Source organism: Neolamprologus multifasciatus, chromosome 1, assembly GCF_963576455.1.
Source record: "Neolamprologus multifasciatus chromosome 1, fNeoMul1.2, whole genome shotgun sequence".
Taxonomy (NCBI): Eukaryota; Metazoa; Chordata; class Actinopteri; order Cichliformes; family Cichlidae; genus Neolamprologus; species Neolamprologus multifasciatus.
Genome location: NC_140439.1, coordinates 10,726,845 through 10,754,115, shown reverse-complemented (window position 1 = coordinate 10,754,115; position 27,271 = coordinate 10,726,845). Strand labels below are relative to the sequence as shown.

The 27,271-nt window shown below is 40.4% G+C and overlaps 1 protein-coding gene across 4 annotated transcripts in view; it reads left to right on the top strand.

Moving 5' to 3' along the window:
• Window positions 1–27,271, top strand: part of znf609b (zinc finger protein 609b) — an 81,629-nt gene that overhangs the window by 16,372 nt on the left and 37,986 nt on the right. For 3 of the 4 annotated variants that reach the window (XM_085166437.1, XM_085166443.1, XM_085166428.1), the window contains exon 2: window positions 9,365–10,251. In XM_085166437.1, the coding sequence (XP_085022563.1) occupies window positions 9,493–10,251 (759 nt within the window). In that variant the 5' untranslated portion in view covers window positions 9,365–9,492. The remainder of the gene's footprint in view (window positions 1–9,364; window positions 10,252–27,271) is intronic. The other variant, XM_085166454.1, reaches the window with a different exon arrangement.

Here is a 27,271-nt window from a genome sequence, read left to right as displayed (position 1 = left end):
ATTTTTCATTTCTTTAATCTGGCAGCTTTTGTTGTGCAGAGCGATCATCTCAAAATGCTTTGTTTAAGCATACAACATAATTACAGTGGCTTCACTAGGCGAGTAGATTTCTGTATAGCCCCCAGCTGAATCCGTTGGCAGTTACCATTTCCCCACTATTAGACATGTCACTTCAAGATGTCATCTTTTTCCATCCATGACATTTCCCCTATTACTGCAGTCATCTGCCTTAAATAGATACTACTAGGTTTTATAATTAAGGAATTTGGTTTCTTCTTGTAACAGTTGCTTGAAAAGTTTGTACCGTTACTGATATGAGTGATTGGCACTGAAGTTAGACTAATTTGTAAAGGTACAACAATGCAGAACTGGCATGATGTTCTGTTGGTTTGGTTATCAGCTGTGAGCTAAACACTCAGAAGTCCATTCACATTTCCTTCTGGAACAAAAATGCAAGAGCTTTAGCGAGACACACGTTGGAACGGTTTGACAACGCACCAGTGCAGAGTTGGTCTTCAAAGCAGGGCGAACACTATGCCAATTTTATTAATCATGCAGGATGTATTAACTCGCTGCCAGAATCTGCTGTTTGTGTGGTGACAGAAAAATAAGCCTGCCACACATGGAACTTACAATGAGAGTGAACACTAAGCCTGGTCAGTTTTGTCCCAGTAATAATGGATCACTTAAGTTAATTATGAATGTGTTGCTTTTGTCGGTATAGTTTGTGATATGCCAAATATTCTAGTTTCCTCAAGTGCTTATTAACAAAGACTTAATCTGACTGGTGGCAACATATTTGCATGTCTGCATTCATCAATCAGACAGTAATTATTAGGAAACCTTCAAAATCTCTCTGGGACTGATTGCAGTCAGTCCAAGTCAGACTGGGAAGGGTTGCCTCAGGTGACCTGTGCAATCGTCTTGCAGAAGTGGTCATAAATAAAAGGTTCAATAGTTTTAAATGATTTTTTTCCTCCCTGTTTTGCCCTGACATCTACAATAAGTCACAGCAAAAATAAAATGTTGTCTCCTGGAATCTGCAAAGGCTTGTCTTGGTTTTTGTGCATGCTTTAATACACCTGCTCGGATACGGTGCTGAGAGGGTGTAATGTCAAGAAGTCAGTTTCCTAATGCATCTAACCTTTTCTGTGAGCAAATAGTTTAAATGTCAGTGTAGTTGATCACATAATAGATTTTATTTATTTAATATTCCAAAACAGTCTGTGAGGCAGCAGAGGTAAATATTTGTAGTCAGGTTTAACATTTACGTTGGCATTTCAGCTGTGATCAAATGATGACTACGTTGCCTTATTTGTCCACCTTAGTGTTTATGTACTGATGTGACATTGATGCAAGATGTAAAAGAGTGTTACTTCTGTTCTGTCACCTAACCCTCTTCTACATCTGGTTTGGTCTGAGTCATTGTTCTGCCAGTCCAGAAATCGTGGAAGACTACTGCAGAAAAGACTGGAAGACTTTATATTAAGAGGTTATAGAGTGTTGAGTATAATGTATTCATTTAAAAAAAAAAATCAATCTTTTAGAAATGGGAGATTGTAAAATTTATCTTCACTCATATGGAAGGCAGCTGTCTAGTGAGCCTCCATTTGCTTAGCATTGTGAGTTACTGTTGTTGGCCTCTTTACTGCTCAAGATGCTGGCTGACCCACAGACTCCTGATTCCCATCACTTTGATTGGCTGCTAGTGTTTATTTTTTGGTAATCAGCTCAAGCACACAATCCAATTACACAGAGGTTAGTTTGTGAATGCGCGCCCTGAGTGAAATTAAGAAGATCTGAGAACATCTGTAGGCGTTGGGTTTTAACCCCCCACCTCCACCCCTCTTCCCAAAGTATCCATAATGACATTTTACAAGACAAAGTAAGCATTCAAGTTGGTCTTCTTTTGTCATGTTGGGCTTCTACTAGCAGTTAAAGCCATAAGATTTGTTTTTTTTTTAACATGCCGCAGACATCTAAACAAGGCATGTGAATATGTGACATATCACACAAATCAGGGCTGAATACATCCGGTTAAACGGTTGGGTTTCCCTACTATTATGACAAGGAAGCAACAGTTTTTTAATCAATTCCCAGATCAAATGGACAAACAAAACTGTGCTTGATGTTCTGTACTGTTTGTTACCACATTCGTTACAGCAAATGGTGGAGACAACATAGTCAAGTGAAAAATCAGGTTTAACTCTGGTTAATAACAGTTACATTTGTTACTGTTAGTGCTGTCTGAAGATCCTTGAGTAAAAAAATAATAAGAGTCTTACTCAACCACAGTGCACCAAAATGCCATGTGAACAAACTACAATGAAGATCTGGCAGATCTTTCTAAACCTACCTGCATATTAAGAATTTATAGCTTTATATACCTGGCCAGTAGCTAAGCCTTGAATATGGAAAGATTAGAGAATGCCAATGCTGAAGTGGACTTTATATTCAGCATTGAATATTTAGTATTTGTTTATTTATCACAAGGCAAACTGTCATTGCAATACTAAATTATGTTATTGCAAATCAAAGATTTTCCCTCGGACGTGAAGCTAGCCAGGAGCATCGACATCACTAATAAGTGGACCTATACATTCTGCTATCTGGGGGGCAGCCAATTACCATTACCATTATTTTTGCACCGGATTTATGTGCCATTGTTTGGTTTAATAATGATTTAGAAGAAGTAAGCATGCAAATGAGTGTTTATTTGCTATACTCTGCTTCTGTGTTACAGTACAATCAATTTTAGCCATAAGCTAAACAGCACAGTGGTGTTGCTAGGCAGAATATTAGGAACAGATTCTAAGGGAGCCTTGTTACTGTTTATCTTATTTCCCAGTATTCTTTTTCTTTTCTTTTTTTTCCTGTCATGGACAAATTATTTCTGCATATTTCAGAGAATGGTCAGCTGTTATATGTAAAGCTCGACACAGTTTTTGTTAAAATGTAACTGTATTTACAATGTGTGGCCCATTCTTTTTTTTCTTTTTTTTCCTTTTTTTTTTTTGTTGGCCTGTCCCGTTTGGCTCTTTTGACATCAGAATTATTGTCTAAAGGCGAAGAAAGATGCCCAACGGATTTACTTTACCAAATGGACCATCCCAGCCTTGCCGTAATGGTCTATTTGATTCACCTTTTATTGTTTATTTTATTTTATTTTCACTTTGCTAAACACGGGACTAGGGATGGGTACCGGTGTCCGGTGCCATGATGGCACCGGTTCTGACATAAACGGTAGTAACCAGACCGAAAAGCAGCGCACATTTCGGTGCTTTATTTCGGTGCTTTTTTTTCCTGAGATGTGATACACTTCGAATTGTAGCCAATCATTTTACGTTTCCGGGGATAGTAGGCGGGTCCAGGTACGTACGTTCTTTTAGAGCAGAGCTACAGATTAAAAATGTCCAAGACGAAGCGGTCAAAAGTCTGGCTGTACTTCACAGCAAAATATGCAAACTCAGCAGCCTGCAACAAGTGCTTTAAGCTGATACTGTGGAAAGGAGGTAACACCTGAAATCCGATGAAACACCTGGCGACGCATAGCGTCTTTTTTTAAAAGCCGAGAAATGCGCCGTATTTGATAGCTTGCTGCGAGACCTCACACCGAGCGCATCTAATGCAGGTGTGGTGCCTGTTATCGGACCCAGAGTTAGCAACATCCCCCAAAAAGCTGAAGAGTAGAGTCCTGGCCCCTAGCCCTGCCAGTGTAGCAGAAATGATGAGGATGATGATGGCAGCAGCAGCCGTTCTTCTCTGCGTGAGTAGCTTAATGTTGTTCGTGTTTAATTTACGTTGAGTAGGCTAACCACGTTATTACATTAATGCATGTAAGGTGAACTAGCAAACATCATCATAGCTACATGCGGCTGCCTTCTTGTTTGATGGCAGATACTCCCTTCACCCTGGCCAAAAAGGCTAAAATGACCAAAGAAAAAGTGGGAAACAGTTAAACATGAGGTTTTTGGACAAATTTGTGTTTTTTCCATTGTTTAAGCACTGCTTCCAGCCAAGAGTGATACCATATATGCCCTATAGCTGCAGAAAAGGCTAACATTGTTATCTTTTTACAAAAAAACAGCTGAACATGAGAGGTTTTTGGACAAAGCTTGTGTTCTCCATTCTTTAAGCACCGGTTCGAGCACCGTTTAAGCACCGGCACCGTTTCAAAAGTACCGGTTTGGCACCGGTATCAGATAAAACCTAAACGATACCCATCCCTACACGGGACAGACTTGACTGGGGAAGATGCTCCTGGAGGGCTCAACCCGAGGGCTTCCATTCTTTTTTTTTCTTCTTTTTTTTTTCAAGAGCCAAATGTTATTGGTTAGCTGACTCAGAACCTTTTTTGTGCACAGGTAGCAGTTATTCCTCCATTATATCTTGATCAGCTGAGCAGTGAGAGAGTCTGTAGTTTATTCCAGCTGTGGATTTTTCTGTGAGTCAGCATTGTGCAATCAAAGGAACTGCAAAACCCAAACTGCAGGCGCAACATTAAAGGTGACCAGTTAAAAGTTTGTTTTTTTTCAGAGAGAGAGAGAGCTTGGGCTTGGCAGTATATAGAGACCTGGACATTAGATGAAGGGAACAGTGGTGCATGATCACAGGAGCCTTTGCAAAGGAAACAAAATTGCTTTCATAGCATGCAGTCAGGTGAAGACAACTCTCCAGGAGGTTGGCATATCATTATCTAAGCATAGCATAAAGGGAAGACTTCACAAAAAGAACTGCAGAGGGTTTACCTTAAGGTACAAACCAAGAGCCGAAAGACCAGATTAGACTGGACATGGCTTCCAGCGGTACTGGGTCACTGGTGTTCATTGATGGTGTGACAGATGACAAAAGCAGTGGGATAATCCAGAGTGTACAAAGAAAATACTGTCTGTTTAGATTCAGCCAAACGTAGCAAAGTAGATGGGACGCTACTTCACAGTACAGATGGAAACTGACCCAAAACACCATGTAAGCAATCCGGGCGCTTTTGAAGGTAATGAAGTGGAATATTCTTCAATAGGAAGTCAGTCACTTGATCACAATCTAGTGGAACATGCATCTCACCTGTTGGAGATAAATTAAATACAAAAAGACACCTGAACTAAAACACACAAAATAAAGGCAGTTAAAAGAAACCCCAGAATAATGTGTTGGTTTCAGAGTAAAGGCAGACCCCTCAATTGTGATTCTTTCCATTTGTTTAATTACATTTGAGCAGCTAAAAGTGGGTTCAGCAGTCATTTTAAATGGAGCTAGTTGCTGGAGACTTTTTCCGTTAAAGGAAACATCTTGTTATTGAACTACTGCTGCACAATAGAAGAAGCAGGCAAGAAGTTACACAACCATCAAATTAACTATAGCACAATTGGGAAGACTGCAATCCAGAAACATATGGAGCAGCCAAAGCATGTGAAAGTCAAACAACGCTAAATGTAAAAGGGGAAAAACAAAACATTGTGTTCAACCAATGGAAAAAAAAAGAGAGAGAGAGTTCTAATGTAATATAGATGAACACACTGTTACACACCCAGATCACTCAGATTCCTTCTCTTAATTCAGCTTTTAGTTTCCACAATACTGTAAAAGTAATATGCATACACATTTTGATGCTCCCTTGTTTTGGGTCATTATGCTCACTGCATTTTGTTCACCTGTTATACAATTTGAAACTGAGAATTAAAGTGGCAATATAATCGATTTTAGGATGTGGATAGTGAAGCTGAGTTTTTTTTTTTTTTGTTTAGGTTTTTTTGTCAGCTACACGAATGAAATATGAAGTGAATGCGCGTGGTGCATTTTCCTAGCTCAAGTGCCACTGGATATCCCTCACTGTTCAAACATTCAGTGCTTGATATAGAGAGTCACAGCTATGCGGGGAATGCATTTGAGATTTTGCAGGTGTTCTTCTCTGTGAGATATGGTAAACCAAATCTCTCCTCCAGCCCTGCACGACAATTTAGAGCAACTCTGGAGAAACATCTTTCAGTCCTTAATAAGATGTGGTGCACTGAGTTCAGGATGAGGTAATAATCATTATGACTAAGTATGCACCTCAATAAAAAAAAAAAAAAAAGAAACCATTATAGCATTATATAAGCTTTTTTTATTGTTATTATACCAGGAGCCGCAACAAACAATGCCCTGGGCCCCACTGGTAGTGCTATTAAATATGTGTTTATCATGGGATGCAATAATCTAAATGAATGGGTTTTTGTTGCAATGTGTCTCAGGGATCTCTTGGTTTGCGATAGTAGGATACAGTAAGAAGGTTCCTAGCAAAGATAATCATGCTTAATTTAAGGGCACGTCTCATTTATGCCTTAGCTGAGTCCTTATCTGGCTGTCTGTGCTATCAAACAATAATTACCTGCTCTGACTTTTGATTTAAAATGTGCGACGTCCATTGCCGGCTATTTTTGTCAGATTTTGGAGAATTACCCTCATTTGAGCCCTTAATAGTGCAGTCATATTTTCTCTGTCAGTTACAGGTAGTAATAATAGAGTCACTTGTCATATTTCCCATTGTGTCTGTGTGTTATTTTTCACCTTTCCATTGTATTGCTTCTGTCTGCCACACTTGGTAAGCAAAAAAAGGGAAAATGAGGCTGGCCGGTGCCTCAGTAGTCATTTTCAGAGCCTTGTTTACAGACACATACTCTAGCAGTCATATGTAGAAAAACCACATTATGTCAAATCTGAAGTAGCTGTGTTCCACATGAAATAATCCAGAAATCACAACCCGCTGTCCTTTTTCTACACTCTCAAGGGTAAATCACCCCTACATGGCCTCTAATAGATAGCTGAATGAAACTGGATCTGTGGAAAAAAAAAAAGGGGGTGGGGGGAGGCTGGGGGTGCAAGCACTGTGGGAGTTACACAGCCTGCATGCCTTTCACTCAATGGGGCACTCTTTGGGACATTTCCTCAGTGCAGCTTTTTCAAAAGGGGCTTGCGCTGCAGCTCCAGCAAAAGGGGCAGTACAGTGGGTCAACTGCCACTAGAGTTACAACCTCTCTTTTGTCGAGGTGTTGGACAAATTAGACCTCACAACTGTTTACCCAGTCATATAGGGACAGCTGCATCACTCCGCCCCTCCAAAACCTGTCACTGATGGTCGTTCCTTTGGGGAGCCATCTGTGAGGAGTAAGCAGCGATCAAATGATTGCTCAACAGTTTTACCTCCGTCACTGCTGGGGGTGATCATTTAACAGAACGAGATGTGTGTATTGTGTGATCCAGCTGTGATGTTTCCACTGTTTTTCTTGGAAGGAGCTAAGTCAGGGTACATGTTAAAATGAGCTGGTAGGTGTAAGTGTGCACCAGCATCTGTGCTGCATCCTTTAGATTTCTTTTCCCCCTGAGGAGGGTGTAACTGAACTTATAAATATAGTCTTGTGTGGGTATGTGTCATAACTGGATAATTTGGTATAAAGAATAATTTTTCGAGCTCTTCCATTATAGAAACATTTATTTCATTTAATTGTACTACCAGCAGTAATGAGGCAGAAAATATGCTAATATCTCCATATAATCTCTTTGGGTGCTGTCACAGTTCTTGGTGGATGCCACAGGATTCAAATGAGCCAAATACACATGAGTAGAAGTCCAACATTCAGATGTGAATTTTAATTATATTGGTTTGTGGTTTTTTAAAAAAGTCTGCATTATAAATTTATAGGTTTTATGAATAAAGTAAAAGTAAAATGCTTATCCATTTCTTTTTTTAACTGGCAGAGTTTGATATCTCTAGTAACACACTGTGAATGATGTCCTTTATTTTCATCAGTTCTTGACTCACCTTTATAGAAGCACTGTTTAATGCCAGTTGTTCAAAAAGGTTTGCTGAATCCGTATAGCAAATTTTATTCTGGATTTTAATCAAATTTTCTCTTTACATTTTTACTCCACTACTACTACTACTTGCATTTACAATATCCATTAATTTTTACAGAAAATCCTATGCAACATTTACATCTGTTTGCTACACGGCATATTGCTGCCGACCAAAACAATTGCAGTTGTTGCAGTTTGCATCACAGCGACACATTTACATTTCTGAGAAGGTTATGTCCAAGCTAATTTGACTGGCAGATAATTAGACGTAGCTGAAGCATAATTTTACTATGAAATGTAGCAGAAAATGAAAGCTAATCATTTTGTAGACCTACCTGACCGTAAATAGTTGTAGCAATAATCATCATTTTTAAAGGAGCACTTTAAGCAGGAATAGATGTTTGGGACATAAGCATGAAATTCAGCATTGTATTATAATGATTATAATATTTGACTTCCTCTGAGGATAAAATATAAATTTAGTCATACATTACCCCTATATACCTGTTGCTAATACTAAGCTAATGGCAAGTTATTACTTTAGTGTCAAAATGCAACTACCTAACTGTAAAACTGTGTGAAGCTGTGCTGTGCATTGGTTAATTACACGGAGACATCATGGTACTTTACAATAAAGCTCCTAGCAGACTTTCAGTGTTTCTTATAGTAAATAATAACCTCTTTTCACAGTCGCCCACTCACAACAAGCACGCTAACAGCTTGATTTTCACATTGAGCTCACATCTTTTTTTTCTGAAACTCCAGAGGAAAAAACAAGAACAAAAAACTTCTATCTTTATACAAAAAGATTTATATAACTATCTTACCTTTTTCAAACCCAGATTTGAGTTCTGTTTTGAGAACATTTTTTTTAAACATTCTTTTCTGACCATTTTGATCTGCAGTATGTCCACAAATGGATACAGCTAAGATCTGTTCAAGAATGTCATATTTATTTGCCCAAAGATATAAAAAAAAGTGATGACCTTTAGGCTACATTGTGTAAGCAAATACAACAAACTGGTGTTCTCCTGAGACGTACACTGGTTCATTCATGCTTTTAAGCTCCTCTGTTAGTTCAAGATTACCATTGTACTATTGAGTTGAAAAGGCATGGCTCCATAAACCATGCGGGGGAGTGTGAGGCCAGCTACTTCTTATTTATCAGCAGTGGCACTATCAGCAGTGGCTTGTGAAAAGAGAGCCAGTCATTCAGAACAGTGGGGCCACCTTGGCTGTCAAAGCAGGATTTAGGCTACATTTCCCATGGTTGCCATGACGACTGTGGGAAGTGATTATGAAGAGAGGGTTTCGAGCAGCGCTGTCACACCAGTGGGTATTACCATAGTGGTTTGCACAGTGATCATCAGAGAATTACTGGCTCATGATCAAACGATTATTTTTTTTTTTGTATCCACTGAAATGCTGTGTTCATGTATATAATACTATAGCACAGAGTTATAGTGCTGTTATTTTTGTGTCTGAAATATGAAATTAATGTATGTGTTTTCTTACTTCTGTTTTTTTCTAGGGTAAAATGTGGTTAAATGGGACAGGAACAAGTAGACCGTGAGGATTCTCTAACCCTTGCCCCTGTGTCCCAACCGTCTAAGAGGGTGTCGGACCTCACTGAGGCAATCCTGGGCCGTTGGCACTAAAATGTCCCTAAGTGGTGGCACTGCAGGCGGGAAAGGTGTGGACTCTAATGCGGTGGACACTTACGACAGCGGGGATGAGTGGGATATCGGTGTTGGAAATCTGATTATTGACCTTGACGCTGACTTAGAGAAGGACAAACTTGAGATGTCTGGCACCAAGGACGGTATGGCGGCACCACCAAGTGCAGTTGCGGCATTGCCTGACAACATCAGGTTTGTTAGTCCAGTGTCTGGCTCTCAAGGCAAGGAAAGCAAATCCAAATACAAGCGCAGTAAGAACTCTAAAGACAATAATAACAAAGCTTCAGCTGGAGATGGGGGTAAAAAAGAAACTACAGGGCGGACTCAAGGGGAGCCAACAGGCACAGCAGCAAGTGCAGCAGCTGCTGGCAACAATTCCACCTCTGGGAAGAACATGGAAAAAGTGGGAAAAGCCTCCAGAGGTGTTCTCGGCGGTAAAAAAGAGAAAGACGGGGCTAGTGGGAAAAGCAAGAAGGACAAAACAGATGGCGCCCCTGTCGTTGCAATAGGTGTCACAGAGAAGGACGTTGTCTCTCAAGCCCAGGTTGCTTTGGGAAATAGTCGTAACGCATCCTTTGAGAACACGCAATCAGCAGACTTGGCAGATGCCAATCAAATGGGGAATATTGCACTTGAACCTGTTGGGATAGTACCAGCACTGACTACAAAAACTGAACCAGAGGAGGTGGAGAATGGTAATGGAGAATGCAAGACGTTAAAGAAGGTAAAAAATGAAAAGGTACGTTTTCCTTTATTTTTGGTTTTAACTTTGCACGTATCTGTTTTGCATCACTGGATTGGGTTGTATTTGTCCTTGTGAAAAGAATCTTTTAATTTCTCGTTTTAGCAAGATGTACCTTTGACATTGAATAAGTTGTTTTTATTCATTAGTCTCCTAGAAAAAACAAACATATTGGCATACATGTTATTTTATCCTAACTAAAGCCTGCTAAATTTGACAGTATTTTCTATTTCTATTGAAATCTGTGTTGGCAAGAAGAATGCTCGCCTTGTTTATAAGGTGAAAAGTATCTTTGAAACGGCACTGGCTTTATTTATCACAGAGAAATAAAAACAGCAGTGCTTAATACCGTAGACTTCTGGAAATTGTGCTCGTAAGGGCCTGTTGCTTTCTGCAGGCTTGGAAATGTACATTCCCCAAAGCAGTCTGACATGTGATGCAGAAGAAAAGACCAACTGCTGATTTCTCTTTTATTAACATGCAATGAGAAAGGGAACCCTTGATGTATAAGATGCTGAGTCCAGCTACAGGAAATGACCCACACAGCAGTGTTTTTTCCCCCCTGTTCTTGACAGCAGGATTGATAATTGCCTGCTTATTTTAAATGATTATTCCATGTTAAAAATAAATGCCAACAAGCCTCAGTTGAAATCAAAGGTATTATGTGCTTCACATGAGCCAGTAAAGTACCAGTGGCTGACTAAAATGTAATGCACACTGTCACGCAAAACCATAACATAATCCCTGTGAAGTGAAGTAAATGTCAAATTTTCTTCGTCTTCTTTTTTTTTATTATTCGCACAATTTCAACACTGACATTGTCATACAGGAACAATATAAAGATCCGTGTAGCTATTCACCCACACTTATCTTGTTCACTCATAGAGTTGATCTATCACTGTCTCTATTGTATGCCTCATAGCAGCCTTTTCATGCTCTTGCAGTATAAAAGACAGCAGAGCAGGGAGGTGCTGAGGACTGTTTTTGTCTGTCATCGTGTTCCATTCTTAATCCCACAAGCCCCAGCAATGCCTGGTGGAGCAGTGTGTGGGGGAGGGAGCTGGTGCAAAGCACGCCTTCATCGTTTTTCCTGCTGCTCTGAAAGTGGCATGGGGGATGGGCTGTGAGGAAGCCTGTTTGATTCCTTAAATCCAGGACACCCAGACATGAGCACAAGCTGTAGAGCTGTCGAGTGCCGCGAAAGGAAATTTCAATGTGAATTCTGTGATTGCGATGTATTTCGAATGAAAAGGTTTTGTGAATTGGTTCACTGCGCTGAATAAAGGAGAGGGGTCACAACTGCTTTTAAATATCGATCTTGATGAAATGTATCCTTGAGAGTGTGATGGTGGAGGAAAGAAAGGGATGTGATTGCGTTGCTGCATTCATCGGTTTTGGCTTGAAGAGCAGTTTCATTTGGTGTCCAATGTTTAATGGATGTGTTTTTAAAAACCACACACACACATCAAAAGTGCATTTACCTCAAAGAATAAAACCAAACAAAAGCTGCTTTCAGCCCTGCTCTTCAGCCCCGAGCTTTTCTAGGACTTAACCGATAGAGACACAAATGTGTGACGCCGCCTGACTGGAAATTAGCCAGCCTTTAACCTGCTAGCTCTCTTAATACAAAGTTGTTTTGGATTGATGTGTGAATAGCACAGACATAATATAATAACTGTAAAATAACCATTAGTGATTACGAGTACAAACGCATTTGAAGTAGGCTACAACCTGCTGTTTGTTACATGTAAGTAAGGACCACTTCAGGGAATATTTTATTCTCTTTTTCTCTTTTTAAATATTTTTTTTAAATGTATTTATTTTATTGATTTCCTTTTGTTAAATAGCTAAAATTTGCACTCAGTGGCCACCTCATTAGGGACACCATCTGTTCCTAATGCCTGATTTACAGCTTTGCGTTAAATGTACATGTCGCAGTGATGCAGACCCCAGCAGTTGCGATAGGTCTGTTTGGCAGTAGAAATGTTGCCATGGGCGGCATGATGGTGCAATGATTATCAGTGTTCTGCACAGCAAGGAAGTTCCTGATTCCTGCAGAGCTTGCGTGTTCTATTCAATTCAGTTTTATTCATACAGTGCCAAATCACAACAACAGTCGCCTCAAGGTGCTTTATATTGTATGGTAGACCCTACAGTAATACATATAGTGAAAACCCCAGCAATCATGTGACCCTCTATGAGTAAGCACTTTGGCGACAGTGGGAAGGAAAAACTCCCGGGAAGAAACCTCTGGCAGAACCAGGCTCAGAGAGGGGCAGGGCCATCTGCCGCGACCAGTTGGGGTGAGAGAAGGAATACAGGACAAAAGACATGCTGTGGAAGAGAGACAGAGATTAATAACAGGTATGATTCAATGCAGAGAGAGGTCTAATAACAGAGGTCTTCCTGTACCTACATGGATTTCCTTTGGGCAGTCTACCTAAAATCCAAAGGCATTCATTACCATGTATGCGAGATAAACAAAGTGCTTAAAATATAAAGAAGAAAGCTGTGTATAAATGTATAATTAAATTTTAGTCTAAAGCACTTTGAGTGGTAAGATTAGAAAAGTGCTAGATAAATGCTAGTGCATTCCTTTCCATTGTATGTGGTGTAAACACCACAAGTATTGATTAGCACTAGGAGATCAAGCTTGAACATTATATTGTGCATTAGTTTTTATTCTGTTAGTGTAGACAATTATGGTTTTCTCATTTCATGGCTCATAATCAATCCTTATGTAGACATAGAGTTGGTTTTGAAATCTTTTCTCCTTACTGGCTTTCAGTAAACATAACTGTTGATCAAGATTTTTAACGTGTTTAGCTGTGCCTGAAATTCTGTTTGTATGAATCTTATAGGCAGTCAGGAAACAAGAAAACGAAAAGCGTATAAGTGCCAGTACTTCAGAGATGTGTGGTTCGTGTGCAGTAACTTTTGTGTTGGTGGTACCTGTGAAAAAGTATCCACGCAGATGCCAGAATGCCAAATACCCCAGCAAACATTGCCCAGAGCGTTGCAACGCTTGTGCTGATTTTTCTTCTTCTCATAGCGCATCCTGCTCCATTTGTTTTCCTACGTAATTGAAACGCATGGTACAGGTCATCTACACAAAATCCTGCACGCGAATGCAAGTAAAAAAGGTTTACCACAGCATAGAAACCATTTGTAACACCCAGGAACTGAAAGACCTGGTTAGACCTGATTTTTGCCACAAAATGACTTGTAATAGCCCAGGATCCGAAGCGTACATCCTGTCAAATATGGTGAATAACGTATTATAGCATGGGCAAATATATCAGCTAATGGAAACTAATAGGACGGCACTTAACTGTACAGATGGATAATGACCTGAAACATAACAGCCAACGCAACCTGAGAGCTTCTTTGGAAGAGAAACTGAATGATGTTAAATGGCTGCTCCAGTCCCCAGACCTCAGCCCAGATAAGCATGGTTTTCACTAACTGAAGACTAAACCAAAGGCAGGAAGTTGCAGAAACAAGCAGCGAGTGAAGCTGGATTCTGTAAATGTCTGGCAAAACGTTTTTTGGCAGTCACTGAGAAGTATTAAAAACAGTGCTTAGATTTATAATCACATTGGTTTGTCCATAATTCCATAAATCACATCTTGATTGCTTCATTTCAAATTCACTGTGGTCGTGCACAGAGGCAAAATTGGAAATAGTGTCAACTGTCCAAATATTTACAGACTTGAGTGCATTTTGGACGCTGTTTTTGTTTTTTCATCGTACACAAGCCAATTTCACCAGCTTTCAGCGTCCACTGACGACATTTGTTTTACTGCCTGTGAAATTGATACTAAATCTGATGGGGGGGAGAATATGTGAAAAACGACCACTGAACTGACTCACAACTCCCCTTAGTCATCACAAGTACTTGCTAATCCGCCTTCTGCACACTGTTATTTAATGCCTTCCCTTTTTACCCAATCACACCCAGAAGCTTTACAGGGTAATATTGAATTTGTATCAAAGTCTGAATGCTTTTTGTATATAAATGTTATGCTTGAATGTGTATATTATGTAGAGTTTAACAATAGAGCAGATTCTTAGGAAGCAAATTTGGATATTTGTCAGCCTTGTTAGAGCTTGTCTGAAAGATCTAGTTTAAAAGATCTTGTATGGCTTATCCAAGCATTAATCAGTATCTGTCTCACTAGTAATCTTGTTCTCCATGGCAGAGGTGTAATAGCTTGGCTTCATTGCCTATGTCCTAAGTTAAAGGTCCCCAAAGCTTTCTCTTTGTCTACTTCCTTTGTACAAGCGCTAACTACCTCTGAGTGTGTCTCACTCTCCCACCTCTCATTATACAAACCTAGAGGAGTGAGGCATTTGTCAGCTTCCTCGATGTGCCACCGACCTTGATAAATGGAGCAGCTCTCATGGAAAATTACATAGGCAATGCTACTTTGAAAAGTGGGCAGAAAAGGGAAAGACTGCACTTGAATGAAAGAGCCCTGAATACAGCTCTGCATTCCTGTTGATGTCCAGCTCGGTGAGTTCAGGGATATCATGAGAAAAAAGGCAGAGTTCTTTCTCTTTGCCTGTGCCTGATGGACTGTTGCTCTTGTGTTACGACTCATTCCTTTTGAGTAGTGCCAGGGATTTTAAAGGCTGTGGAACAGAAGGAGGACTGTGATTTATTTTGAGAAGGGGTACGAATTACACCAACAGGCTCATTGCAAAAAGAGCCTGTTAACTTACCTGTTAATGTTCTGCTAAAGCCAATTGTGTATACATGAGGAGAATTAATCCTTTGTTAACAGAATAATTCCCTTTTCTATCCTGTGAAAAAGTGCAACTGAGCATCGTGCTGTTCTTTATTTTTCCCCTTTTTTCAGAAACGTTTTCACGTGCAGGACTGAATGCTGCAGGAGCTTTAAATACTTTGATTTACAGTGTGGTTACGTGACAGATCTTGTGAACTAATTATTACCTTGCACTGCTCAGCTGACTAATCTGTCTCAACTTAAGCTGTTTTCACACATGAACTGCAGAGAATGTTGGGAGAATTGGGTCAGGGCATTGTCCACAGTCTTTGCTAGCATGTAGCATATAATAGGAGATGGTCTGCTTTATTTGTGCACTTATTACTGGAAATACTGTTTAGTTTAGGCTAGGGCTGCCACGATTAGTCGACTAGTCACGGTTACGTCGACTGTCAAAATCGTCGACGACTGATTTAATAGTCGACGCATCGTTTGAAGCTTTGTAAGATCACAAAAGACGCAGGAATAAGTAGTAGGATTTAAGAGTGTAATAACGGACTGAAACTGAAGATGGCAGCACTGCATGTACAAGGATTCCAGCTGCCGTTAAACCCCGAAGAAGAAGAAGCTGTGTCCCAGAATTCATAGCGCAGCCCAGCTCAGTTTACAACTGTCACTACCCGATCCGTAGTGTAGCTGTGTAAACCTCAAATATCTGCTCAGTTTATCAAGACACCACATATTTTCAAAAGCGCTCTGACGTTTTCGGAGACGTCTGTTACCCACTAGCTCGATAGCTAGCTGGGGGCAAGGCTCACTAGAGCCCGTGAGAACACCGGACTCCAGGCAAATCATTTTCAAACCCACTGCCGTCTTTCGCTACTCAGGTTAAACATATATAAGTCACTTAGATAACTTCAAAATGTTATTGTTTGGCTTTTTTTTAGTATTTTATTTGTTCCTGAGTAAATCGGTTTGGCTGAGATTAAAGTTATAGTTTTTACACAGCTGAATAAACGTCAAGAAGACAGCTGATTATCAGAAGTGTGAGATGCTCGAGAATATTCTCCGGTGTCCTGTTATATTTTAAATAGCAAGGAGTTTATTAAACTGCACCGAAACAATCTGCAAATTTCATTAAAATTTAATAAACTATCATCTTGTCTTTATTTTTAGTTTACCTTAAACACTTAAAGCTGTAAGTTAATGATAGTTATATAAGAGCAGATGCTGCTGGTGCAATAAGCTGTAAGTTTTACGTCCAATGGATGATGATCTGATTAGTCGACTAATCGGTGACTAGTCGACTATCAAAATAATCGTTTGTGGCAGCCCTAGTTTAGGCAAGGGAGTTGCTTGTTTAAAGCCGGAGGAGACAGGATACCCACCCACCTACTGTGAATTTACCAGACAATTACCTGCGACATTCTCACTCGGGTGCTCTAAGACATCACAGACTTTGAACTAGGGAAGTGGCAGGTTAAAGATGGTTTAATTTCTACATTGACTGCATGATCTCAGTTGGGTAGTGTCTCAAGACGTTGATGGGTTCAGTCTATGTTTGTAAAGCAGTTACAGTAAAAAAAAAAAAAAGAAAAAAAAAAGCAGCTACCCAGAAACGTGGCATATCTCAACATAGCGTGCAATTTTATCTTAAAAATATGAGGAAACTGGATGGGGGACGGGCAGAGGCAGACCTAAAAAAACATTATCTGTTGCAGATGAAGAGTGTCTGAAAGTCATGTCCATAAGAAAAGGAAAAAGAAAATCCAGAATAAGTTCAAATTGCCATTTATATAGGGAGGAGGTCAGGAGAGGCGCACAGCAGTATCTCCAGCCATCTGTCATGGTTTCAGCCAGTGGTCTTGAGTGATCATGTCAAAGCTGATGGAATAGTGCCATCAGATTTTGATCTACCATGTGGAAAGAATCTAATAAGCAACAGCTTCATTTATCAGCATGACAGTGATCTAAAACATACTGCCAGTGCAGTTAAAAAGACCCATTTCCATTAGTACCTACTTGGATCGACTTGCCACAACTCGCCACCACTTGACTCGGATCGAATGGTTTTCCATTACAATTGAATACCACCAGCTTGTTTTTTTTGTATTCATTTCCCTCTTTGCCGTGTTTCAAAAATGGCGGTTTTGAGTTTCGTGAACGAGACACACTCATTACTCAGCGAGTGACGCCACTGACCAGCCAATCGGTGGCATGCAGTCTAACAACATCACATTTTAGTACCTGCTCGTATCGCTTGGAACCCTGGCCAAGCAGGTACTATTTTAGCACCTGGTACCAGGTACTGTCATCTAATGAGAAACCCTGAAAAACATGGTGAACCGTGCTCAGTCAATCCAAGTAGGTACTAGTGAAAAAGGGGCTAAAGTATAGATGGAAAACCATTACTGAAGCAGTGTGAGAACAGAACAAAAAGGAAGCCAACATCCAAAGAAGAGCTCTCAATGTCCTTCAAGAAGCCTGGAGAACTGTTCCTGAAGACTACTTAAAGAAATTACAAAAAAGCTGAATAAGAGAGTTCAGCCTGTATGGTAAATAAAGGTGGCCATGCCAAGTACTGACTATCAAACACTGCATATTTCTTTATATTTCTTAGCAAAATATAAAGAAATGACTCTGTTTAATCATCGGCCTTAACCGTGCCTTTGTTCTCAGTAAAATGATAGGTCATGTTTTTCCTCATCTGTTTGAGTGATATATAAAATGTATGCTCTGAAAAAAATAATCAAATTCACATTCAGATCCTGTAGTCACAACTGGTTTTACATCCAGTGCAATCATATGAGTAATGTTGGAGTCTACAGAAACTTTCACAGTATGTCGTAGTATGGAGCAGCTTTAGTTCATTGTGCTGTGATTCCTGCTTTGTCTGTCTCAAGCATGCAGCCTCAGGGAGTCCCTTGCTACAACAGGAAGAAACCATTTGACCATTTATTTCTTTGTTTTCTGTGTGTGCCATTAGCTGCGGCCTTCATTGTCACATGTAATGCTTTGAGCTTGTTGGCAAAACAAAGCACAAGACTGCCTAAAAAAATCAAGGAAGTACATAATGAACTTGTAGAAGTTTTAAACAAGAATGAATGTGTTTTTTGTTTTGTTTTTGTTTTTTAAGAAATTGAAACCCCCACAGATTTATTTTTACATAGTTTCACATCCATGTCCTGGGGAAATTCCTTTTTGCTGCAGACTATGATGAATACCAGGCATACCACACATGTTCAAGGCTTACTGTATACTATCCTTTGCTGACATACCAGTGAAAATTAAAAATCTAGTATGTCTCAGAATGACTAGTGCAGTCACAGCAATGCAAAAAACTACAGCAAAACACACGTGATGTGTTTTATGATGTGTAGGCATTCAATATTTTAACCTTAAAACACTGCAACAGGATTTTAAATGTATATTTACTTTTACACCTAACAGCTAGTACTTTACTGTTTCCTTTAGCATACTTATGAGATTAGCAGACTAGAGCAGTTGTTAGTAGATACTGAGGACAGATACTAAGATGAAAATAAATTTCCATCTCAAGCTGCCACAAAACTTCCACACAGCTTCCAAGATTGTTGGCTCACTCTTGTCATTTGATACGAACCCAAAAACCTGCCAAACTGAAGCAATTTCAATCTTTTTAGGCGTCCAAATTGTTTGCACTTGTGGTATTTTTTTTTCTTCTTCTGCTGAAAAGTCTCCATCTTTCCAAATCACTTCAAGTGTCTTACATGATGTACATTGGACCTCAGTGTAATATGATTTATGTGGAGTGATTTTTAAAATATATTACACTGGTTTTTTTTTTTTGGGGGGGGAGTTGTTTAAGTGTTATCTCAAAAACCTCCTTGCAGTAGTTTCATTATCGTGTTTTCATCACAATGAGCATCTGTAGGGCCTGTCTGAGCGGATATAGTTTTACTTCTGCTATGCATCACTGAGTCTGAACATTGCTATATGTGTTGCTCATCATCTGTAACCCAAGAAGACTGCATTAGAGAATTGTCACTGCGCAAGCCAGCATGCATAAACGATTCTTCCACACCAGACCACTGATTCACATATTTAGCTAGGAGAAGAATGCTGTAGCCCACAAAGTTTATAGTCATGTTACACAGGAAATCCTTGTCGAGAGGGACCGCAGACTTTCTGTTTGGAAATATTTGATGCTGGAAAGTCTTTTCCAATTCACAAAAACAGTCTGTGTTCACCTTGACCTTAGTGAGTGTTGAGTTTGATTTGTGTCCCATCTGTCCGCTTACTGAACGCTGTTGGGATTTGTTGTCACTTTTGATATTCAGGATGGGGAAAGACTGACTTTACCATAAGCACAATCAGGAGTAAAGAAGACTTTGAAAGAGTCGTGGTTGTTCTTTGTAGATCAGATTCTTTAAAATGAGCCACACCGGCAGGTTTTCATCATGTTTTTTCAGGTTCTTTTTCTGTCTGCAAAGTGCTCCGTTTGGATCATTTGTATGGTCGTGTTGAACCAGAAGATTTATAGATACATGTTCCAAAGGAATTATGGTAAGGTATACAAGTGCAGGGAGCAGTGGAAAGTCTGGATAGACAAAAATGTACTTTCTGTACATTTCTGACCAGGAGATTGTTACAGTGTGTGCAGGCGAAAAGAGCTTTAGTTTGGGTAAATGTATTTAGCATCAGGTTAATTGGTAAAAAAAAAAGGTTTGTTTGTTTGTTTGTTTGTTTTTATTTTGTTTGTTTAAAAAGAGAACTATTTCTCTCTGACACAGTGCAGCACAACCTTAAAAACTTCATTAAGAATTAATGTGCATGTTTGCCACAGGGAGATGAAACATGTGAGGGGTACTTCTGCAAAAAGCAATCACAGATGTGTCAAACAAAGCCCCTATCACGCTTTGTCTCTCTTTCCCTGTCTTTCTCTTCCCTAAGCTTTCTAAGAGGTGTGTTGTGCTGTGTCTGGATCAGCTTGCTGTGAGGTGTGTGTGTGTGTGTGTGTGTGTGTGTGTGTGTGTGTGTGTGTGTGTGTGTGTTGGGGGAGGGGGGGATGGGTAGCTAAGGCTTGTACAACTAATTCAGCTCATGAAAGACTTATGCAGCAAGAGCAGCTGTCTTCCATTGTCGGCCTGCAAATTTCCAGCGTGCCTCATTTCGCCTCTCAATGCGTGAGTAGCAAGAGAGAGCCCAGGAGGGGAGAACAGAGAGGAAATAAACCAAAATAAGAATTGGGGCGGCGGGGGGGGGGACACAAGCAGGCGAAGAGGAGGCAAAAAGTTTCATTGCACCGACTCGATGTATACTCAGTTCTGGGTTTCTCTATTAAAATGTCGAGGGGTGAGCTGTGGTGCCATGGTCTAATAATAAACCATGAACCTATTCAGGCCCAAGCGTGCAGTATGTAGACAGATAAAAAAAGGGCTCTGCTGTGGTGAAGAGGGCATATGAGGGGTAAGAGGAGGAGGCGTTGGTGGTGGTGGGGTTGAAGAACTGCCTGAGATTAGCAGAGGGGGGAGGAAGGGAGGGCTGAACGGTGTTATGAATGGATAGAGTCTTTAACTCCACAGCTCACTGAATACTTTGTCACAGGCTGCTGCGGCTGTATGTGGAATGAGAGGAACTGGCTGAGAGTTCTCGGATTCCTGAATCCTTGAGGCATGTGGTCTGATTAGCAGAACAAAACCCACACAGTGGGGAGGAGCAGACGTGGCTCCCCCACCACCGCCGCCCCATCTTCCCTCGACAGGAATTTTCTCCCAATGAGGAAAAAGGTGGCTCGCAAGTTTGTACCGACTCGCTATGTTTGTGGAAGAGTTTGCAGACTGTGTTTGGGGATTTCTCATTTGTTTCAGAAGGCTTCGTTTCTCCGCAGCCTCTATTGTTTTGACCACGTGAAAAGAATTTTCACCTTCAAGTCATTGTTCTATTGTCGTCCGCCCCACGTATTTGGTGAAGCTCGTTAAAATGATTATCAATAGCGAAACAGGTTTGACCATGAAGCACATTTGATGAGAAAGTAGTACAGGAGATTAGCTGCTTGTGGAACGTTTTTAGTGTGACAAAGAGGAAGTTAACAGCAAGGCAATGTTTGAGCAGGAGTGTTTATAGAGAGGATTACTTGCTTCTCGCCACCCCCCTCCCCCTCCCCTTTACTCTCTTAAAGGGATTGTTTGCAGGCAGTTTGTTAAACGAAACGAGTGCAGGGGGTTCACGTTTTCTGCTGTGAAATTCTTCACCACATTGCATCATCCCCTTGTTGCCATGTCTCAGAAGTTCAGATTGCCCATGCAACCGTTAACTTTTCACTTAACCACTTTTTCCGAAAGCAAGACGTTTAATAGCACATTGTGGTTACACATGAGATCCAGAAAAATCTAACGTTTATGAGGGTTTATCGATTTTTATATTGACTCTGACCGATATAGGCTTTATAAGACAGATACTGATATTTAGTGATTTTAAAAGTTCAGCGTATTGGCTAACATGAAATATAAACATGTTTCCCTGACATTTTATATATATCTAGTAATTTATGAGTCCTTACTAAGATAACATGACAGTGAGGTTTAAAAGTAATATTGTTTTATTGTCACAACAAGTTGCAGATGACCTGTTTTACACTCTGCGTGGATCAGCTTGTTGTTGCAACATAAATACTCAGAAAGTGCTTGAAAGACAGTCATAAATGCTATTATCAATAGATTGGCAGATGCATAATATTGGCTGTTATATAAGCCCTGCCAAGATATTAGTCGGGTTCTAGTTGAGATGAATTAAGTATGCAGCGATCCATTTGAATAGACTGATGTTGCTGTGTTTTAAAATCATCACAATATGATGCCTCGTTCCCCCTTCTTTTCGGGTTATCTTCTTCTGTTAGACTACATAAACCAACAGCCAGCTGTTACAGAGTAACTAGCACAGTCAGGAAGATACACTCGACCCAGAAAGTAGTGTAATTTCTTCCCATATTAAAAGCGATTTGGAAAGAAGAGACAGTCTGAATTTATTTATTTTTACATATTAAAGCTCGCTACTGTTTAGACAAGTCAGACTCATAACACAGCTCTCCATACTGACTGTGTGATTATCTGTAATTGTCCTAAAAATACCACTCGACTGGTTGAATAACCTTTTGGGAAAACAAGTAAGTAAGTAAGTAAACTTTATTTATATAGCACCTTTCACAGACATATGTCACAAAGTGCTTTACAAGGTAAAAACATAATACAGTCATAAAATACACCATGGAAACCCTGGTCTAATTAAAAGCTTTTTGAAATAAAAATGTCTTTAGCTGCTTTTTGAAGGTCTCCACTGAGTCCAAACCCGGTAGAAATAGGCGAAGTGCATTCCACAATCTTGGTGCAACAGCTTGGAAAGATCGGTCCCCTCGGGTTTTAAAACGAGTGTGGGGGACCACTAAAAGATTTTGGTTTGCTGACCTCAGGTTACGAGTGGAGGTATGTGTATGAATCAGATCAGCAATGTAGGGGGGTGCCTGTCTCTGTAATGCTCTAAAAGTTAAAACTAGAATTTTAAAATGGAACCTGAATCTGATTGGTAGCCAGTGCAGCGACTTTAACACAGGGGTCATATGAGCACCCTTGTTCGAGCGGGTCAGTAGCCTCGCTGCAGAGTTTTGAACAACCTGTAGGCGGGATAGCCCTTTCATGTTTAGACAAGTAAACAGGCTGTTACAGTAGTCAAGTCTTGTAGAGATAAAAGCATGTATTATCATCTCGAGTTCACTTGTTGACACGATGGATCTAAGTTTAGAAATGTTCCTCAGGTGAAAAAAGCAGGTTCTTACTGTCTTATTTAGATGTCCCTCCAAAGAAAAAGCTTCATCAAAAATGACACCCAAGTTTCTAAGGTTATGTTTCTGGGAGGAACCTAAGTCACAAACAAGTATGCACGATTGGTATGGCATGCTTGTACTGTTTAAGTTTTGGGGTGCAGTTTCTTCAGAGTCTTATTTAGCGACACAGAAGTATTCTCAGTTATTTCTGTCAATAAACCCCATAAAGCCATTAATACAGTGGGGCAAAAAAGTATTTAGTCAGCCACCGATTGTGCAAGTTCCCCCACTTAAAATGATGACAGAGGTCAGTAATTTGCACCAGAGGTACACTTCAACTGTGAGAGACAGAATGTGAAAAAAAAAATCCATGAATTCACATGGTAGGATTTGTAAAGAATTTATTCGTAAATCAGGGTGGAAAATAAGTATTTGGTCAATAACAAAAATACAACTCAATACTTTGTAACATAACCTTTGTTGGCAATAACAGAGGTCAAACGTTTACTATAGGTCTTTACCAGGTTTGCACACACAGTAGCTGGTATTTTGGCCCATTCCTCCATGCAGATCTTCTCAAGAGCAGTGATGTTTTGGGGCTGTCGCCGAGCAACACGGACTTTCAACTCCCGCCACAGATTTTCTATGGGGTTGAGGTCTGGAGACTGGCTAGGCCACTCCAGGACTTTCAAATGCTTCTTACGGAGCCACTCCTTTGTTGCCCGGGCGGTGTGTTTTGGATCATTGTCATGTTGGAAGACCCAGCCTCGTTTCATCTTCAAAGTTCTCACTGATGGAAGGAGGTTTTGGCTCAAAATCTCACGATACTTGGCCCCATTCATTCTGTCCTTAACACGGATCAGTCGTCCTGTCCCCTTGGCAGAAAAACAGCCCCATAGCATGATGTTTCCACCCCCATGCTTCACAGTAGGTATGGTGTTCTTGGGATGCAACTCAGTATTCTTCTTCCTCCAAACACGACGAGTTGAGTTTATACCAAAAAGTTCTACTTTGGTTTCATCTGACCACATGACATTCTCCCAATCCTCTGCTGTAACATCCATGTGCTCTCTGGCAAACTTCAGACGGGCCTGGACATGCACTGGCTTCAGCAGCGGAACACGTCTGGCACTGCGGGATTTGATTCCCTGCCGTTGTAGTGTGTTACTGATGGTGACCTTTGTTACTTTGGTCCCAGCTCTTTGCAGGTCATTCACCAGGTCCCCCCGTGTGGTTCTGGGATCTTTGCTCACCGTTCTCATGATCATTTTGACCCCACGGGATGAGATCTTGCGTGGAGCCCCAGATCGAGGGAGATTATCAGTGGTCTTGTATGTCTTCCATTTTCTGATGATTGCTCCCACAGTTGATTTTTTCACACCAAGCTGCTTGCCTATTGTAGATTCACTCTTCCCAGTCTGGTGCAGGTCTACAATTCTTTTCCTGGTGTCCTTCGAAAGCTCTTTGGTCTTGGCCATGGCGGAGTTTGGAGTCTGACTGGTTGAGGCTGTGGACAGGTGTCTTTTATACAGATGATGAGGTCAAACAGGTGCCATTCATACAGGTAACGAGTGGGGGACAGAAAAGCTTCTTACAGAAGACGTTACAGGTCTGTGAGAGCCAGGGATTTTCCTTGTTTGAGGTGACCAAATACTTATTTTCCACCCTGATTTACGAATAAATTCTTTACAAATCCTACCATGTGAATTCATGGATTTTTTTTTCACATTCTGTCTCTCACAGTTGAAGTGTACCTCTGGTGCAAATTACTGACCTCTGTCATCATTTTAAGTGGGGGAACTTGCACAATCGGTGGCTGACTAAATACTTTTTTGCCCCACTGTATGATGTGTTCATAAAGCATTATTGTCTCAAACTCTGTTTCTGTCCAGCTCCGGTCAGAATAAGCCATTTTTTATCACACTGACACAAGACACACGCCATTGGACTAAATGTTTATGTTCTGGGTGTGTAAGATATTTATGTCGTTACAGTCTCTCCTCTTAGTGTCAACTCTGGTTGCGCTCACGTAGGCTTGTCGTTTTACATTCTGTTATAAACCCTCGCAGAGGTAGACAAGTGAGCAAATACACATAATGGCTAATCCATTTTCCTATCTGTCAGATGATGTTGTTTGGGGGCATTGGGTTGTTTTCTCACTGAGGAGCTTCTCCCGGTTTATCCGTCTCCTTACATTTTGCTGGATGTCAAAAGGCTATCTGCCCAAAATAGAGCAACAGTTGACATTTCAGCATGATCGGAGAATCGGAGAAGCCAGTCAGAACGTGTGCTTGCCCTCCTCTGTGCTCCGTCGTGCCTGAGAGCCAAACGGAGAGGTCAGCCTCGAGAGCAAAGCTTTTATACGAGCCTTTCTCTAATCCAGTGACTGTCATGCCCATTTTAAGCATAATTGAATATGGTCTGTTTAAAATAACAGCTTCTTGTATATCAGTATAGAAGTCTTTTGATTTCATCTGCGAGAAGTATACTTTGGAGGTTTGGTGCGTTGTGCGTGCGAGTGTGCGTGCGCGCATGCTTCCAAGCTTGGAAGTACAGATCTGAGATGAAAGGATTTTCTTTCCCATTCTAATCCACACAGACAGCTAGGCCCTTGTGATTATTCCCGCCCCCTTCTCTACACTCATCTCTTTGAATACTGGGCCTTTCTAATTCACCCTAAAAAGGGTTTCAAAAGGGGATTATACTGCTGATAGAAATTAAAGGGAGAACACGTCCGTCCTTTAGGACCAATGTCAAACATTTAGGGGTTAACAGATTCCTTGCACCATACATATTGAAATGATTTTGGAACTGGTTTATATTTAGCATCGTTTTAAAATACTAAACTAATGATGTAATGTTTCAGTGTTACTAGCTGTTAGTGAAAAATTCCCAGAATCTGGAAATACATGTACTTGTCTTTATAGGTGTAGAAGACTCAGTTATACGGAGAAATAAGACTGTCAGTATAGTTGATTCAGGAGGAGTCGTTATGTTCTAGCAAATTTGAAGAGTATATATTTTTGTTCAGCAACAAAAGGAGTACAATGTCAGTGTTGAACACATGAAGATTTAAATATGAGGTAAAGTATCTTGTGGCTCACTGACCTGGGTCTCACGCCAACAACTTAATCTATGTCACCTCTAAAGCTCTTAAATCCTCGCCCTGGCCTAATGCTCTTTAAGAGAGAGGCATAAACAAACAAACTATACGTGCATTAATTGTGCAAACACGGCTGGGTTGTACTGTTCTCCTGCCCTAACTGTAGTCTTGCTTTGCTGCCAAGTCCATCCAACCTTGATGGCATGTAACTATTTGACTTTGGCATCAAATTGTCAGTCACTGTTTGTGTGACATTTTAAATTTATGTAGCTGGCAGAAGGGCCAGAGGAAGGGGCAAGGCCATTAAAATAACACTATATAGTATATATATATTTTTAAAAGTTCTAATAAAGTTGTAACCATTTAAAAGCAGCTGTAAGTTACAAGTGACTCAAAAGTACATGTTCACCTCAGGGAATATTTAGTGTTATACAAGAGTTATAGTGACAAAGTCTGGCTTTACTGGATGGGGGACTATTTAAAAAGAATTTATAGACTGAAGTTAAAAATAAAAATTACATTTGGCACTTTGTACCTTTTTAATATTTTCTGTAAGTTTACTCTTGCATTTGCATTCTTTCTCCAGAAAATGTAGTCTTCTCAATTTTGTGCACCTGCATTCCAGACTTCGGCAACCTTTGTCTTATAAATTACTTGAATGTCCATGATTTACTATATTAAAAACCTTAAATGCCATCAGTGATAAATGTAGGTTGTCCTCTGGTTATGCCTCTCTCCAACAACTGGCTGTGTGCCAGTGGCTTTTATAGTCTCCAGTGTATGATGGTTTGATTTTCTCATGCTGTTTCCTTTCCTTAAACAAGAGTACCACATGCATCAAAGTCACCCCTGCCACAGCAGAGTCCTCTTATGAATGCTGATACGCTCACTAGAGACTGCATCAGTGTCCTTGAATACAGAAGAATTGCATTATCTTTTGTAGGAAGAGAAAGGGTCCCCTGTCAAAACGTTGTTCATCCTATCTTGCCGTGCTCTTCTCCCGTCCTTATTCCACATCTGTTTGGTTAGCAGTCTGTTTCATTCATATAATATATTTATACTTGAGTCACAGGTGAGACTGTGATACTGGTGGCGCGGTACGTCTGGAAATAATTCACCCACCATAAACAATGAACCTTTAGGAATCTTACCATTGGCTGATACACAGGAAAGCCTTATTCTGCCCGGGGTCAGCACACTCATTTATACAGAAAGGCATTTTATTGTCCCCAAAACACAGAAAAGGAATGTGTGTGGACAAGGAGGAAACAAGAACCACCTGGAAAAAAACGCAGTCGGACGCAAGGGAAAACATGCAGCCTCCACAACTGCCCTGCATGCTCGAAACCCTTATTTGTTTTGCTGGAAACCGTGGCAATTCCACCA